General features: G+C 50.9%; 1 protein-coding gene across 2 annotated transcripts in view; it reads right to left on the reverse strand.

The window, feature by feature from the left end:
* Positions 1–1,216: 1,216 nt before the first annotated feature.
* Positions 1,217–16,756, reverse strand: part of LOC145360362 (S-adenosylmethionine synthase) — a 29,526-nt gene continuing 13,986 nt past the window's right edge. Inside the window, exons 5-9 of one of the 2 annotated variants that reach the window (XM_080215534.1) lie at positions 13,187–13,330; positions 12,043–12,261; positions 7,717–7,899; positions 6,160–6,293; positions 1,217–1,625 (exon numbers count right to left, since the gene is read on the reverse strand). In XM_080215534.1, coding sequence (XP_080071660.1) covers positions 1,523–1,625; positions 6,160–6,293; positions 7,717–7,899; positions 12,043–12,261; positions 13,187–13,330 — 783 coding nt within the window. In that variant the 3' untranslated portion in view covers positions 1,217–1,522. Of the gene's footprint in view, positions 1,626–6,159; positions 6,294–7,070; positions 7,162–7,716; positions 7,900–12,042; positions 12,262–13,186; positions 13,331–16,756 lie in introns of those variants that run through there. The other variant, XM_080215535.1, reaches the window with a different exon arrangement.

Consider the following 16,756-nt stretch of genomic DNA (forward strand, 5'->3'; position numbering starts at 1 on the left):
TCCCTGGGTGCCCCAGAGGGAGAGTTTTGAAGCTGTGACGCAGGATGGCCGACTGGCACGGACACTGAGCCCCCACGGACGGCGATGCCATGAGTGACAGCGGGCAGAGTTCTCCGACTCTTCACCGCCCTGCTGTCGTCCCCAGAGGGAAGGGACAATTTGGCGCTCAGCCAAATCCCCGTTCACCGAGGCGGGAGAATCCGGCCCCTAGTTACTCGGCGGATAAGCATTGGCTGGAACCTCCCGGGGGTCCTCTCGCTCCAACTGAGGGAGTGGGTGGGCCTCGCTCGTAAGGTCAAAGGGCACGGCCCCTCTGTCGGAGCCGAAATGTCAGTGGGAATGGGAGTTGGGGGGGGGGGGGGGGGCGGGGAGGGTGGTGGCGCAAGCCTTTGACACACTCGTACACCATTCCCTCCATCTCTTAATGGAGACACGGACCACTCCATTGGGTGAGAACCTCTGCCCGCGTTTCCCGCCAGTGGCGTACCGTTTGCCAGCGACGGGATTCTCCAGTCCCGCCGCTGTCAATGGCCAATGACCTCGCACCCACCTCCCCCCTCTCCGCCCCCTTGTGCTGCTGGCGGGAAACATGCGGCAGCGGGTGGGGGGGGGGAGGGGGGGAGGGCTGCGCTACCGGCGGGACTGGAGAATCTCGCCGGAGTGAAGGGCTGGAGAATTCCGGCTCAGCCTAAGGAGCAAAATTTGGGAATCCCGTGGAAATAGAGAGGAATTTGAAGTCACTGTTTTAAGTTGGGCGATGTTTTTTTTCTCTCTACGCAGCGGGGTGGGGAGGGAGGGAGGGAGGGAGGGGGGCGTTGATCCCGCGGGTTATCCGTGCACTGAGTCACGCAGGCGAGCCCGTTGACTTAATTTATAAATCTCCGTGCCCACTCGAATGGTATGGAGAGGAGGGGTGGGGGATAAGGAGGACAGCGGAATTGCGAGGGCAGAAACAGAATGGTCCAAATTCCCCAACTTTAACACCCCCCCCCCCCTCACTCCCCAACTCCCCCCCCCCCCCACACCCCTCCCCCCACCCCACCCCAGGCAAACACACCGGCACCCAACACTTTGGTCATTTTTGACTCTACGATATTTTTTGCGCCCCGTGTTTCGAAAGGTTGCAGAGCCAGGCCGCCACGGGTCGGGGGGGGGGGGGGGGGGACAGCGATGGGCGACGACGCCGGAAGGCAGTCCCTGGAAAGCGGAAAAAGTCGCCGTCGAGCGTCGAATCGCGCCGGCCGCGCTCGAGACGGAGGGTTCGCCGGGGAGCCGGGCGTCTCCGGGAGCCTGTCGCCAAGGCCGGTTTCGGCTTCCCGCCGGGTTGTGAACGGTATTCGGTGTTTTGGTCCCAACTGTTGGTTAGAATCTGTCAGTAGATGATTTGTTGTGGAATTTTAGGGTAAGGTTTCCCGCACCCCCGCTCCCCCCCCCCCCCCCCCACTTCTCCTCCGCTAGTTCATTGCCGCAGAGAGCAGCAGAATGTGGGACCAGGCTGTGGTTGGCGGGGAAGGGATGTGTATTAGTAACTCAGCTTCTTCACCACTTCCCACGGGAACTCATCCCTCCCAAAGTGGCCGTAACAAGCTGTTTTCTGGTAAATCGGTTTCTTCAAGTTCAAATCCCTGGAAAAGGAAAGATTTTATTTTCTTTTTTGACGGAGACAGAAATCGACACAAGTGAGAAGAGGTGGCACCCAGCGAGGTGAGGATGACAAACCAGGCCACCGTGTACACAATGGAGCACTGTTGCCTCACAGCGCCCGGGAACCGGGTTCGATTCCCGGCTTGGGTTGTCGTGCGGAGTCCGCACATTCTCCCCGTGTCTTCATGGGTTGCACAACCGATGGCATGCACGTTATTGCAAAATAACGTGTTTTCTGTGACACTGCACTAATTTACAATGAGTATTCAGGGCCTCTTAATGAACGATTTTGGGTCACTGCCTGTGCGGAGTCTGCACATTCTCCCCGTGTCTGCGTGGGTTTCCTCCGGGTGCTCCCTTTTCCTCCCATAGTTGGAAAGACGTGCTGGTTAGGGTGCATTGGCCGTGCTAAATTCTCCCTCAGTGTAACCCGAACAGGAGTGTGGCTTTCCGCTTAGAAAGGACAGTAGGACTAGAGGGCACAGCCTCAAAATAAGGGGGGGGGCAGTTTAGATCAGAGTTGAGGAGGAACTTCTTCACTCAAAGGGTGGTGAATCTCTGGAATTCTCTGCCTGTTGAAGTGGTGGAGGCTACCTCGCTGAATATATTTAAGTCACGGGTAGATAGGTTTCTGATAGACAGGGGAATTAAGGGGAGAAAGCGGGAAAGTGGAACTGATCCACTTCAGATCAGCCATGATCTTATTGAATGGCGGGGCAGGCTTGAAGGGCTAGATGGCCGACTCCTGCTCCTATTTCTTATGTTCTTACGCTACTAGGGGATTTTCACATTGCAGTGTTAATGTTAGCCTACCAGTGACACTAATAAATAAACTTTAAACTACTTCATCCAAGCTGAATGCATTCTCCCAGGTGGGGGGGGGGCTCAGATACTTGTTAATGATTTGAGGCTTTCCAGCCCTTATGACTCGATGGGCTGAATGGCCTCCTTCTGCACTGCCAGGATGTTATGGCTTTGGTTGGTGCAGTTTCCTCACCTCAGCCTTTAGCTAGTTTGACCCTGTTTGATCCTTCTCCTCTAACACAGTGTCTGATGGAGCCTTCCAAATGCTTCTGATCTATGTTATATTAGAATCCTCAGAGCGCAGAAGGAGGGCATTCGGCCCATCGAATCTGTACCGACCACAATCCCATAACCCGCATTTACCCTGCTAATGCCCCTGACACTGGGGTCAATTTTAGCACGGCCAATCGACCTAACCCGCACATCTTTGGACTGTGAGAGGAAACCGGAGCACCCGGAGGAAACCCATGCAGACATGGGGAGAATGTGCAAACTCCACAGACAGTGACCCGAGCCGGGAATCGAACCCGGATCCCTGGCACTGTGAAGCAGCAGTGCTAACCCACTGTGCCACCACATCACCAAAAAAAATTTTGCTTTTCTTTCTTAATTCTTGCGCTAACATTTTAATTTATGATGTATTTATTAGTGTCATAAGTAGGCTTACATTAACACTGCAATGCAGTTACTGTGAAAATCCCCTAGTTGCCACACTCTAGCACCTGTTTGGGTACACTGAGGGAGAATTTAGCACGGCCAATGCGCATCTTTCAGATTGTGGGAGGAAACCAGAGCACCCAGAGGAAACCCACGCAGGCACGGGGAGAATGTGCAGTCTTCATACAGACAGTGACCTGAGCCGGGGATCGAACATGGGTCCCCAGTGCTGTGAGGCAGCCGTGCTGACCACTGTGCACCTTTGACGCTTGCCAGGTCCACTCTCTTCTTCCATTTCGAACCCCAACCCTTAGAACCAGTCCTCCCTCAGAATCGTATAAAAAGCTCAAATAACTTCTTAACGTTGGTGAGTAGAAGTGACACCGGGAATGGCCGGACTTACGGTGAAGGAGTAGGCCACTCGGCCCTTCCACCATTCTATAAGATCATGGCTGGTCTGGTTGGAATCTCAACCCCACATTCCTGCTGACCCCCGGATAACCTTTCACCCCCTTGTTAATCAGGAATCTATCCAGCTGATATCCAAAGACTCTGCTTCCACTGCCTTTCGAGGACGAGAATTCCAGAAACTCACCACCTTCCGAGAGAAAGAAATCTCTGTCTTCGGTGGGTGACCCCTTATTTTTAACAGTGCCCCTAGTTCTAGATCCTTCCACAAGAGGAAACATCTTCTCCACCTCCGCCCTGTCTCTCAGGATCTTATACGTTTCAATCAAGTTGCCTCTTACTCTGCGAATCCCAGTGGATACAAGCCTAGCCTGTCCGGCGTTTCCTCAGAAGACAATCACCCATAAGAACATAAGAAATAGGAGCAGGAGTCGGCCATCTAGCCCTTCGAGCCTGCCCCGCCATTCAATAAGATCATGGCTGATCTGAAGTGGATCAGTTCCACTTTCCCGCTTTCTCCCCTTAATTCCCCTGTCTATCAGACACCTATCTACCCAATCTCGGTATTAATCTAGGAAATCTTCCCCGAACTATTTCCAACACTTCTTCCCGTAAATAAGGAATCCGATACGGTACACAATATTTCAGATGTGCTCTCACCGATTCCTGTACAATTTCCTCCCCACTTCTGTAATTAATCCCCCTCGCTGTAAATATTGCTCAAACACGCCTTCACACCGAATCCCTACAGTGCAGAAGGAGGCCATTCGGCCCATCGAGTCTGCACCGACCACAATCCCGCCCAACCTCATAACCCCCTGCACTTACCCCAGCTAGTTCCCCTGGCACTAAGGGGCAACTTAGCATGGCCGATCCACCTAACCCGCACACCTTTGGACTGTGGGAGGAAACCGGAGCAAACCCACGCAGACACGGGGGGAATGTGCAAACTCCACACAGACAGTGACCCGAGCCAGGAACCAAACTTGTGTCCCTGGTGCTGTGAGGCAGCAGTGCTAACCACTGTGCTACCGTGCTGCCCATGGCGCCTTATGCTGACTTGTACCCCACCATTTGGCAATTTCAATATCTCAGATTGCCAGTAACAGATATTGATCATTTCAGTGTGTGTGTTCCTCGCGTTCAGTCTTGTTTTTGAATTCAGTGAGCTTTCGAGATTAACACGGGGTTTAGCTGTGAAGCCAGTCCCCAACTTTTCTTCTTTGTTTCTGCCGTTTCAATTTTACGTTTTATTCAATAAAGAAAGTCACTTTTAGAAATTGTACCAAGTGCTGCCTACGTCTATTCTGAGGAATGAATGGACCCGACACTGAGATTAGGTTCTGCTCTCCCCTGACTGTAACAGCTGCCAGGCAAGAGGCTGAATCTTAACTCCCTAAAGTATCTTTTCTCTTTTAAAACACTTCATTAACTGCGTAGGGAATAGGAGGTGCTGGTTAATGCCAGTTAATATTCCACCCAATGGGATTACCATCGCTGAATCCCCCCACTATCAACATCTAGGGGGTAACTATTGACCAGAAACGGAACTGAACCAGCCATATAAATACTGTGGCTATCAGAGCGGGCCACAGGCTGGGAATCCTGTGGTGAGTAACTCATGTCCTGACCCCCCCAAAGCACGTCTACAAGTCAGGAGTGTGATGGAATACTCCTCACTTGCCTGGATGGGAGCAGCTCCATCAACACTCAACACCATCCAGGATAAAGCAGCCCCGTTTGATTGCACCCCCCCTGCCATCTACTACCTCCCACATCCACTCTCTCCACCACCGATATACAGCTGTGTGTGCCATCTACAAATCACACTGCACAACTCACCAAGGCTCCTTAGACAGCATCTTCCAGACCCACAAGCAATACATAGAACATAGAACACCACAGCACAAACAGGCCCTTCGGCCCACAAGTTGCACCAAACATATCCCTATCTACTAGGCTTATCTGTAACCCTTACTAATTCCCATGTACTCATCCAGAAGTCTCTTAAAAGACCCCAGCGAGTTCGCCTCTACCACCACCGACGGCAGCCGATTCCATTCACTCACCACCCTCTGAGTGAAAAACTTACCCCTGACATCTCCTCTGTCCCTGCTCCCCAACACCTTAAACCTGTGTCCTCTCGTAGCGACCATTTCAGCCCTGGGAAATAGCCTCTGAGAATCCACCCTATCTATTCCTCTCAACATCTCCTATCAGGTTGCCTCTCAACCTTCGTCTCTTCAGGGAGAAGAGTCCCAGCTCCCTCAACCTATCCTCATAAGGCATGTCTCCCAATCCAGGCAACATCCTTGTAAATCTCCTCTCAATAGCTTCCACATCCTTCCTGTAGTGAGGCGACCAGAACTGCGCACAGTACTCCAAGTGGAGTCTGACCAGGGTCTTATAAAGCTGCAGCATTATCTCCCGACTCCTAAACTCAATCCCTCGAACTCAATCCCCCTCTGAATTACAGGATGGACTGTCGCAGGGGGTCGCGCATGAAGGGGGTATCCGGGCAAGCTCAGGTTTTACTGTGTATCCCACCTCAGCGACCCACCGCGCGTTGCAGTGAACAGGCTGGCCTGGGTGAAAGGTCATCGATCCTCACCTCTCGCTCCCACAATGCAGCAGCTTAAACCTTACCTGACAATCATGCCCGGTCGAAGGTCAAAGTTCTTTCTCACAATTTCCATCAACGCCGTGTCGCCCATCTGGGACGTTCCATATGAGAAAATGGAGACGGAGAGGGGTTCCGCTACACCTATGGCGTAGGCAACCTGGAAATAAGATTACCTTTATTTATTGCTTACATTAACACTGCAATGAAAGTTACTGTGAAGATCCCCTAGTGGCCACACTCCGGCGCCTGCTCGGGTACACTGAGGGAGAATTTAGCACGGCCAATGCACCCTAACCCGCACATCTTTCCGACTATGGGAGGAAACCCACGCAGACACGGGGAGAACGTGCAAACTCCACACAGACAGTGACCCGAGCCGGGAATCGAACCCGGCTCCCTGACGCTGTGAGGCAGCAGTGCTAACCACTGTACCACCGTGCCACCTCTGTAACAGCAAAGATGTGCAAAGATCCACTTTGTTGAAGAACACGGTTAGGAATCTTTGTGTAAGAATTGGGAAATAAGGTAGCAATTGCAAGCTTTAGTCTCTCACCAACAGGGTCTCAGGGGGCTAAAGTAATTCAGCATGTCCGCTACAACTCTCACCAACTTTTACAGATGCACTCTTTTACAGATGCATTCTTTCTGGTTGTATCACAGCTTGGTCTGGGCTCCTGCTCTGCCCAAGACCACAAGGAGCTACAAAGGGTTTAAACGAAGCCCAATCCATCACACAAACCAGCCTCCCATCCACTGTCTACACTTCCCGCTGCCTTGGGAAAACAGCCGGCATAATTAAGGACCCCCCACACCCCGGACATTCTCTCTTTCACCTTCTTCCGTTGGGAAAATGATACAAAAGTCTGAGGTCACGTACCCACCGACTCAAGAACAGCTTCTTCCCTGCTGCCGTCAGACTTTTGAATGGACCTACCTGAAGTTGATCTTTCTCTACACCCTTGCTATAACTGTAACACTACATTCTGCACTCTCTCCTTTCCTTCTCTATGAACGGTATGCTTTGTCTGTATAGCGCACAAGAAACAATACTTTTCACTGTATGTTAATATATGTGACAATAATAAATCAAAAACAGGCACATGCACACACACACACTCACACACACACTCACATGCACACACATACGCACAGACACGTGCGCGCACACACACACACACACACTGTCACACACACACGCACACTCACACACACGCTGTCATTCACACACACACACTCACACGCACACTCACACACACACACACACACTCACATGCGCACACACACACAGACATTTACACACACACACTCACACGCGCACACACACACTCACTCTCTCACACACACACACAGACATTTACACACACACACTCACACACACACTCTCTCTCTCACACACACTCACACACACACACACCACACGCGCACACACACTCAGACATTTACACACTCACACACACACACACACACACTGACATTTACACACACGCACACACACTCATTCACTCCCAATCACACATACTCCAAGTTGCACAACCCCACACTGAATTCACACAGACGCGCACAGACTCCTGAGTCCTCACCTGCACCAAGACACGCCTGCACAGTCCCGCCTTCACCAGGGACTTGGCAACCCAGCGAGCTGCGTATGCTGCCGAGCGGTCAACCTTTGTGTAATCCTTGCCTGAGAAAGCACCACCGCCGTGAGCTCCCCATCCCCCGTACGTGTCCACGATGATCTTCCGTCCAGTAACGCCAGCGTCACCCTGCGCAACGCAAATAACAGACACGAGGTGATTCCTCCCTCCCACATCGCAAAGAGAGTCAATCCCGCTAACAGGAGTGGGGGTCGGGGGGGGTCACTGGGGCAGGTCTTTAAGATCCAGCAAGGAATAGGCAGGATCCACTGCCAGGGAGATCCAAATCCAGAGACCCCGGAATATTAGATCGTCACCAACAAATCCAGTCGGGAATTCGGGAGAAACCAGTTTATCCAGAGAGTGCTGAGAACGTGGAGCTTGTAAGAAATCCAATTCCAACTCCCATGGAGCTCTGACAAAGGGTCATCCAGACTGGAAACGTTGGCTCTATTCTCCCTCCATAGATGCTGTCAGACCTGCTGAGATTTTCCAGCATTTTCTATTTCAGATTCCAGCATCCGCAGTATTTTGTCTTTATCTAATTCCCTCCCTCCACCTAATGGCGCACTAAGACTGACTTTTATCTGTTTCTCAATTGAGTAATTCCCAGAATAGCTCTGTAATCTGTCGAAAGACAGATTAGAAACTCCACATCGAGTGTGACTGACCAAGAGTCTCTCCCGCACTCACTGCCAGCCATTGGTGTGTTTGGAAGGATGTTGCAGGTTGGCACTCAACCTGGGGTGGGACTCGAACCCGGGGCTTCTGGCTCAGAGGCAGGGATGCTAACCCGCTGCGCCACAAGGCCAGGAGATAAGGAATAGTGGATAACACAGACATATTGACGGGAGGCTTGATGAGCACATGAGGGAGAATGGAATAGTCAGGGGTGTTGATTGTGGGAGATAGAATAGAGCAGGAGGAGATTGTGTGGAGCATGAACACCAACATAGACCAAATGGGCTGAATGGCCTTGTGGAAGGGTATTCGGAGCCAGCTAATTGGATTTATAGACGGAACATAGTCTTTCAGAGGACAGGAAATCAGTGAGGGGGTAAATAATTCTTGGACCAGCTAACATAAACCGTTTTACACATATGTGAATGACATTCAAACAAGTAGCTGTGACTTTAAAACATATATACTGATATTTTAAATATATTTTAAAAGTACTGCTCACTTTGGCCAAGAAAACATACTGAAAGGCATGGTGGTGAAAGTTATTAGTTTAAAGCCAAAGGGAACCAGTTAGTAGCTTTATCAGGAATTCCTATGAGGGTACGTATGTTGCAACTTTAATAAACAGATGCATTCACTGTCTAGACATAATGATAGATACGCCCCCGGATACAGAAACACATGTCTATTCAACTTGGCAGTGGGAACGTCCACTTTGATCTGACAGTGGCGTCTGCAGTTACCAGGGAACAGGGATGATCTAGTGCCAAGAGGGGAAATTACATCCGAACTTGGAAGGACAAATAGAATATCACCTTGCCATTAAGTGTCACATGGTTGGCTGAGGCGCTTATCAGTATTGATATATCACAGTTCAATGATACGGGTGGCACGGTGACGCAAGGGCAGCACGGTAGCAGAGTGGTTAGCACTGCTGCCTCACAGCTCCAGGGACCTGGGTTCGATTCCCGACTTGGGTCACTGTCTGTGTGGAGTTTGCATGTTCTCCCCGTGTCTGTGTGGTTTTCCTCCCACAGTCCAAAGATGTGCAGTTGATTGGCCATGCTAAATTAACCCTTAGTGCCCCAGAATGTGATAGGTTAGAGGGATTTGCAGGGTAACTAAGCAGAGATAGGGCTTGGGTGGGATTGATATTGGTACAGACTCGATGGGCTGAATGGCCTCCTTCTGCACTGTAGGGGTTCTATGAATGAAATTGATATTAAGCTAAAAAAAGGCAGAATTATTGATTAGAAAAAGAACTACAATTGATCTGTTTTTGATTAGGTATTTCAGATCTTTCGCAGAGTTTCTGCTCCAAGAGCTATTTAACCCTGTGTGAGACTCCAGTTGGCTGTACATTGGTACTGTCTGGTCCTGTGTTTTATCTTTAATAAATGTTGTTACGTCTTTGCGCTGAGATATTTGCTTTGTGAGTTGAATTGTCTAAGTTTAAGATGGTGGGTGGCACGGTAGCACAGTGGGTTAACACTGCTGCTTCACAGCTCCAGGGACCCGGGTTCGATTCCCGGCTCGGGTCACTGTCTGTGTGGAGTTTGCACATTCTCCTCGTGTCTGTGTGGGTTTCCTCCGGGTACTCCGGTTTCCTCCCACAGTCCAAAGATGTGTGGGTTAGGTCGATTGGCCATGCTAACTTGCCCCTTAGTGTACTAGGATGCTTAGGTTAGAGGGATTAGTGGGTAAATGTGTGAAGATATAGGGGTAGGGCCTGGGTGGGATTGTGGTCAGTGCAGACTTGATGGGCCGAAGGGCCTCTTTCTGCACTGTAGGGTTTCTATGATGATTCTAAAATGTCAGAGTTGAGGGATTTTCAATGATTTACATTTTGATGCGCTTCTACATAAGAAATAGGAGCAGGAGTCGGCCATCTAGCCCTTCGAGCCTGCCCCGCCATTCAATAAGATCATGGCTGATCTGAAGTGGATCAGTTCCACTTTCCCGCTTTCTCCCCATAACCCTTAATTCCCCTGTCTATCAGAAACCTATCTACCCGTGACTTAAATATATCCAGCGAGGCAGCCTCCACCACTTCAGAAGTGGACTTATTGACCACTTTCGGGTTAAGTCTGTGAGGAGTCGCACACTGAATGGGCTCGGCGCTGCCCGGGGGGGACGGAGCTGCAGCCTCTCAGTTTAAGATCTCCAACCCACCGTCCTGGGTCACCATGAGTGACTCCTGGCACCTCAGCACCGAGACATCATGCCCTTCCCTCACACGGCCCTCGTGCTGGCCCAGCCGTGCGTACAATTTGGTCCAAATCTCCAGCTAACAGATGGGATCCTACCCACATAATCGTACTGCACAGAAAGAGGCCAGCTGTATTCTTTCCTGGGACAAGGGTGTAGCTGGCTAGGTTAGCGTTTATTGCCCATCCCTAATTGCCCCTTGAACTGGGTGGGCTCGCGAAGGCTATTTCGGAGGATGTTTAAGAGTCAACCGCGTTGCTGTGGCCCTGGGGCCACATGTAGGCCAGACCGGGTAAGGACGGCAGATTTCCTTCCCTACAGGACATTAGTGACCCAGGTGGGTTTTTCCGACAACGGTTTCAGGGTCATCAGTAGATTCCAGATATTTAATCAGATTTCACCATCTGCCTTGGTGGGATTCAAACCCGGGGTCCCCAAAGTGTCTCCAGATTACTCATCCAGTGACAAAGTAAAGTTTATTTAATTAGTGTCAGAAATAAGGCTTACATTAACACAGCAATGAAGTTACTGTGAAAATCCCCTAGTTGCCACACTCCGGTGCCTGTTTGAGGGAGAATTTAGCACGGCCGATGCACCCAACCAGCAGGTCTTTCAGACTGTGGGGGAAAACCAGAGCACCGGGAGGAAACCCACGCAGACACGGGGAGAATGTGCGAACTCCACACACAGACAGTGAACCAAGCTGGGAATCGAACCCAGGTCCCTGGAGCTGTGAGGCCGCAGTGCTAACCCACTGTGCCACTGTGCCACCTAGTGGACAATACCACCGTGTGACTGTTACCCCCCATTATGTCCTTGAAAGCACTATCCAACTGGTCAGTTACCCCAAATCCTTCCTCATTGACCTCAAATCTAATATTTATCCACTTCCTGTTTGAACTTTACAAGTGCGTTGTAGATCAAACAAAGGGTGGCACGGGGGCACAGTGGGTTAGCATTGCGGCCTCACAGCGCCAGGGACCCGGGTTCGATTCCTGGCTTGGCTCACTGCCTGTGTGGAGTCTGCACATTCTCCCCGTGTCTGCGTGGGTTTGCTCTGGTTTCCTCCGAAGGAGTGCGGGTTGGGTGGATTGGCCATGCTAGATTGGCCCTTAGTGTCAGTGGGACTGGTTCAGGTACATGTACGGGGATGGGGCCTGGGTGGTACAGACTCAATGGGCCGAATGGCCTCATTCTGCACTGGAGGATTCAGTGATTCCAAGCTAAGCTGAAATCACTGTGTAATGAAACCTCTTCCCCTTATCCTGCCCTCATTCTTTTGTCAATCTGTATCCTCTTCTCACTGACCCTCACTTTCTACTCTGACAGAACCCTTCTGGAGTTTGAGCCCCGATCGCCTCGCGTTCGACTCTTCCGACTAACCTGCGGCCCTCCGATCACGAAGCGCCCGCTGGGCTGGAGGTGGTACACGGTCTCATCGTCCAGGTACGTGCTCGGCACCACGGCGTCGATCACCATCTCCTTCAGGGCCATGCGCATCTCATCCACCGTGACGTCCTCCTCGTGCTGTACCGAGATGACGATGGTGTGCACGCGGGTGGGCACCACCATCCCGTTCTCCTGGTCGTACTGCACCGTCACCTGCCGGGGGGGGTGGGGGGGGGGTGGGGGGGGGGAGACCAAGCGCCGGGTCAGTCCCTCGCAGCGATGGGGAGGACCCTGGCTCCCAAAAACCCCGCCAACCTCAAACACAGAAACACACCACTGCGCTCAACACTGGTCGCCTCACTACAGGAAGGATGTGGGAGCCATTGAGAGGGTGCAGAGGAGGTTTACAAGGACGTTGCCTGGATTGGGTGGCATGCCTTAGATTGAGAGAGCTCCGTCCTTTCTCCTCGGAGAGACGAAGGTTGAGAGGCAACCTGATAGAGGTTTATAAAATGATGAGAGGAATAGATAGGGTGGATTCTCGGAGGCTATTTCCCAGGGCTGAAATGGTCGCTACGAGAGGACACAGGTTTAAGGTGCTGGGGAGCAGGGACAGAGGAGATGTCAGGGGTAAGTTTTTCACTCAGAGGGGGGTGAGTGAGTGGAATCGGCTGCCGTCGGTGGTGGTGGAGGCGAACTCGCTGGGGTCTTTTAAGAGACTTTTGGATAAGTACATGGGACTTAGTAAAATAGAGGGTTATAGGTAAGCTAGTAGGTTGGGACATGTGGGCCGAAGGGCCTGTTTGTGCTGTAGTTTTTCTACGTTCTATAGAAGCAGGAGGAGGCCATTCGGCCCTTTGAGCTTGCTCCGCCATTCATTCTAACCTGATCATCGCATTCAATATCCCACCACCTCCACCCCTCCCTTCCTTCCATTTCTCTCAATCCCTTTCGCCCCAAGGGCTACATCTAATTTCTTCTTGAAATCAGACCTTGTTTTGGTCTTATCTGTGGTACCAACTCTGCCAAGTCTCTGTGCAGCCCGTGCCGTCTCGGCGCCCAGGAGACCCACGTTGGTGGGCGGCGCAGTGCCATCTCGGCGCCCGCGTTGATGGGGCAGCCCAGTACTCTCACCCACCTGTGTCTTGGAGTCAGGTCTGAGCCAGGGGAGCGTGCGGTCACGCCGAAGCTCGGCCATCTTGGCGTTGAGTCGGTGCGCGAGGATGATGGTCAGTGGCATGCACTCCTCCGTCTCGTCTGTGGCGTAACCGAACATCAGGCCCTGAAAACGGGAGAGAAACGTGTTGAGCGGATGAAGGGGTTGGCTTTCCTGTCCTCATCCAGACTGGATCAGGGCCAAACATCGCCCCTCCCGCCCCAGGCCACCATCAGCCTGGCCCCACCCTGACTTCCAAGGTTAATATCAATTGACCACGTGGTGTAGTGTCATACATGATGGGCTGAATGGTCTCCTGCTGTAGTACGCCATTGCACAATCTTCAGGGAATCCTCACTTAAAGTTGTGACTCCATTTCTAAAAATCACAACTTTAAGTGAAACAACTTTAAGTGAAACAACTTTAAGTGAATCATTGTTCCTCACAGGAATTCGTGTCAAAGTCAAGTTAGGTTCCTTGGGAGTGCCACGGTGGCACAGTGGTTTGTGCTGCTGCCTCACAGCGCCAGGGACCGGGTTCGATTCCTGGCTTGGGTCACCGTCTGTGTGGAGTCTGCACGTTCTCCCTGTGTCTGCGTGGGTTTCCTCCAGATGCTCTGCTTTCCTCCCACAGTCCGAAAGACGTGCGGGTTAGGGCGCACTGGCCGTGCTAAATTCTCCCTCAGTATAACCCGAACAGGTGACAGAATGTGGTGACTAGGGGATTTTCACAGTAACTTCATTGCAGTGTTAATGTAAGCCGACTTACTAAAATACTAGTGCTTTACTAAACTTTACCTTACTCAAGTTAAGCACTAATAAATAAACTTGGGAAATTTTGCAACCAGAAAACAATAATGGAGCAAGTTTTTTTTGGGATATGGGCGTCGCTGACTGGCCAGCATTTATTGCCCACCGCTAGTTGCCTGAGGGCAGTTGAGTGTCAATCACATCGCTGTGGCTCTGATTGTAACATTAAAACCTGATCATAGAATCCCTATAGTACAGAAAGAGGCCATTCGGCCCCTCGTGTCTGCACTGAATCTCCAAAACAGCACCTTACCCAGGCTCTTCCTCCTGTACTATCCCCATACCCTCTCACACTCAGCATGGCTAATCCACCTAACCTGTACATCTTTGGACACTAAGGGGCAATTTAGCATGGCCAATCCACCTAACCTGCACATCTTTGGACACTAAGGGGCAATTTAGCATGGCCAATCCACCTAACCTATACATCTTTGGACACTAAGGGGCAATTTAGCATGGCCAATCCACCTAACCTATACATCTTTGGACACTAAGGGGCAATTTAGCATGGCCAATCCACCGAACCTACAGATTTTTGGGCTCCTTTACTCCCTTTTCTGATGAAAGAAATTGTGGCAAAATCATCCTGAGAGACGGTGGAAAGTATTTCCTGGTGGGGCCCTCCTCAGCCCAGCCCTCTGGAATGAGATCAGGTAAAAAGTCTGACAACACCAGGTTTTAGTCCAACCGATTTATTTGATAATAGACTCACAAGCTTTCAGGTTAGTCCCTTCGGCAGGTGAATGGAGACGAAGGGACTAACCCGAAAGCTTGTGAGTCCATTATCAAATAAATCGGTTGGACTAAAACCTGGTGTTGTCAGACTTTTTACTGTGTTTACGCCAGTCCAACGCCGGCATACCCACATCATGAGATCGGGTAGCACTGCTGGGTTTACAGTCTGGCCTGAGGCAAAGGTTAATCCTGTGCAGTGGCTGTGAATAACCCGGGAGACAGCTGCTACCCTGAGGCCATCGAGTTCACAGAGCTCAGAATCTATCAGCTGTCAGGATCCCCTTACCAACCGAAGTGTGGGATCTCCAACTGTGATCCACGTTCAATCCATGGGGTCGAACCCCCCAGACTATTTCTAAGCTGCCAAATTTATATTCCTCAGGGTGACTGGATGGGCACCTGTGCAGCTTATCAACAGCTAACAGACTGCGGGCCCCTACGATTCTTTGGAATATTCTACGCCACATTGTTTTAAGTTTATTTATTAGTGTCACACACGTAGCCTTACATTAACAGTGCATGGAGGGGGTTAAATAATTAATTATCCCATTAATTGGATGTCAGAGGTAGGTTCTTTACTCAGAGGGTAGTAAGGGCGTGGAATGCCCTGCCTGCAGCAGTTGTGGACTCGCCAACTTTAAGGGTGTTCAAATGGTCAGTGGATAGGCATATGGATAATATTGGAATAGTTTAGGTTAGAGGGTCATTAGATTGGTTCCACTGGTCAGCGCAACATCGAGGGCCGAAGGGCCTGTACTGCGCTGGAATGTTCTATGTTCTATGAAATCCCATAGTCGCCACACTCCGGCTTCTTACCCAGGCCGAATTCCACCCCCCCATAATCACAACCCATTTATTTACCCCCGCTCATGTATTTACCCCTAACCCACACATCTTTGGACCATAAGGGACAATTTAGCATGGCCAATCCACCTAACCTGCACATCTTTGGACACTAAGGGGCAATTTAGCATGGCCAATCCACCTAACCTGCACATCTTTGGACACTAAGGGGCAATTTAGCATGGCCAATCCACCGAACCTGCACATCTTTGGACACTAAGGGGCAATTTAGCATGGCCAATCCACCGAACCTGCACATCTTTGGACACTAAGGGGCAATTTAGCATGGCCAATCCACCGAACCTGCACATCTTTGGACACTAAGGGGCAATTTAGCATGGCCAATCCACCGAACCTGCACATCTTTGGACACTAAGGGGCAATTTAGCATGGCCAATCACCCTAACCTGCACATCTTTGGACACTAAGGGGCAATTTAGCATGGCCAATCCACCGAACCTGCACATCTTTGGACACTAAGGGGCAATTTAGCATGGCCAATCACCCTAACCTGCACATCTTTGGACACTAAGGGGCAATTTAGCATGGCCAATCCACCGAACCTGCACATCTTTGGACACTAAGGGGCAACTTAGCATGGCCAACCCACCTAATCTACACATTGTCAGATTCTGGGAGGAAACCGGAGCACCCAGAGGAAACACACACAGACCTGAGAAGAACATGCAGACTCCACACATTCATCCAAGGCTGGAATCGAACCCGGGTCCTTGACGCTGTGAGGCATTAGTGGCAACCACTGTGCCAGCGTGCCACCCAAGTGTTGTCTTGTTGCAGTTATGTGGGGCGTTGGTAAGGTCACATCTGGAATATTGTGTGCAGTTTTGGTCTCCTTATCTGAAGAAGGATGCTCTTGTTACTGAGAGAGTGCAGAGAAGATTTACCAGGCTGATTCCTGGGATGGCGGGACTGATGTATGATGGGAGATTTAGTTGGTTAGGATTATATTCACTGATTTTGAAGAATGAAGGGGGATCTCATAGAAACCTATAAAATTCTAACAGGACTAGACAGGGTAGACACAAGAAGGATGTTCCCTGTGGTGGGGGTTCCAGGCCCAGGTCTAAGGATACCGGCTACACCTGTTAGGACTGAGATGAGGAGAAATTTCTTCACCCAGAGAGTGGTGAATGTGTGGAATTCA

Source organism: Carcharhinus amblyrhynchos, chromosome 31, assembly GCF_965287045.1.
Source record: "Carcharhinus amblyrhynchos chromosome 31, sCarAmb.v2.hapA, whole genome shotgun sequence".
Lineage (NCBI taxonomy): Eukaryota > Metazoa > Chordata > Chondrichthyes > Carcharhiniformes > Carcharhinidae > Carcharhinus > Carcharhinus amblyrhynchos.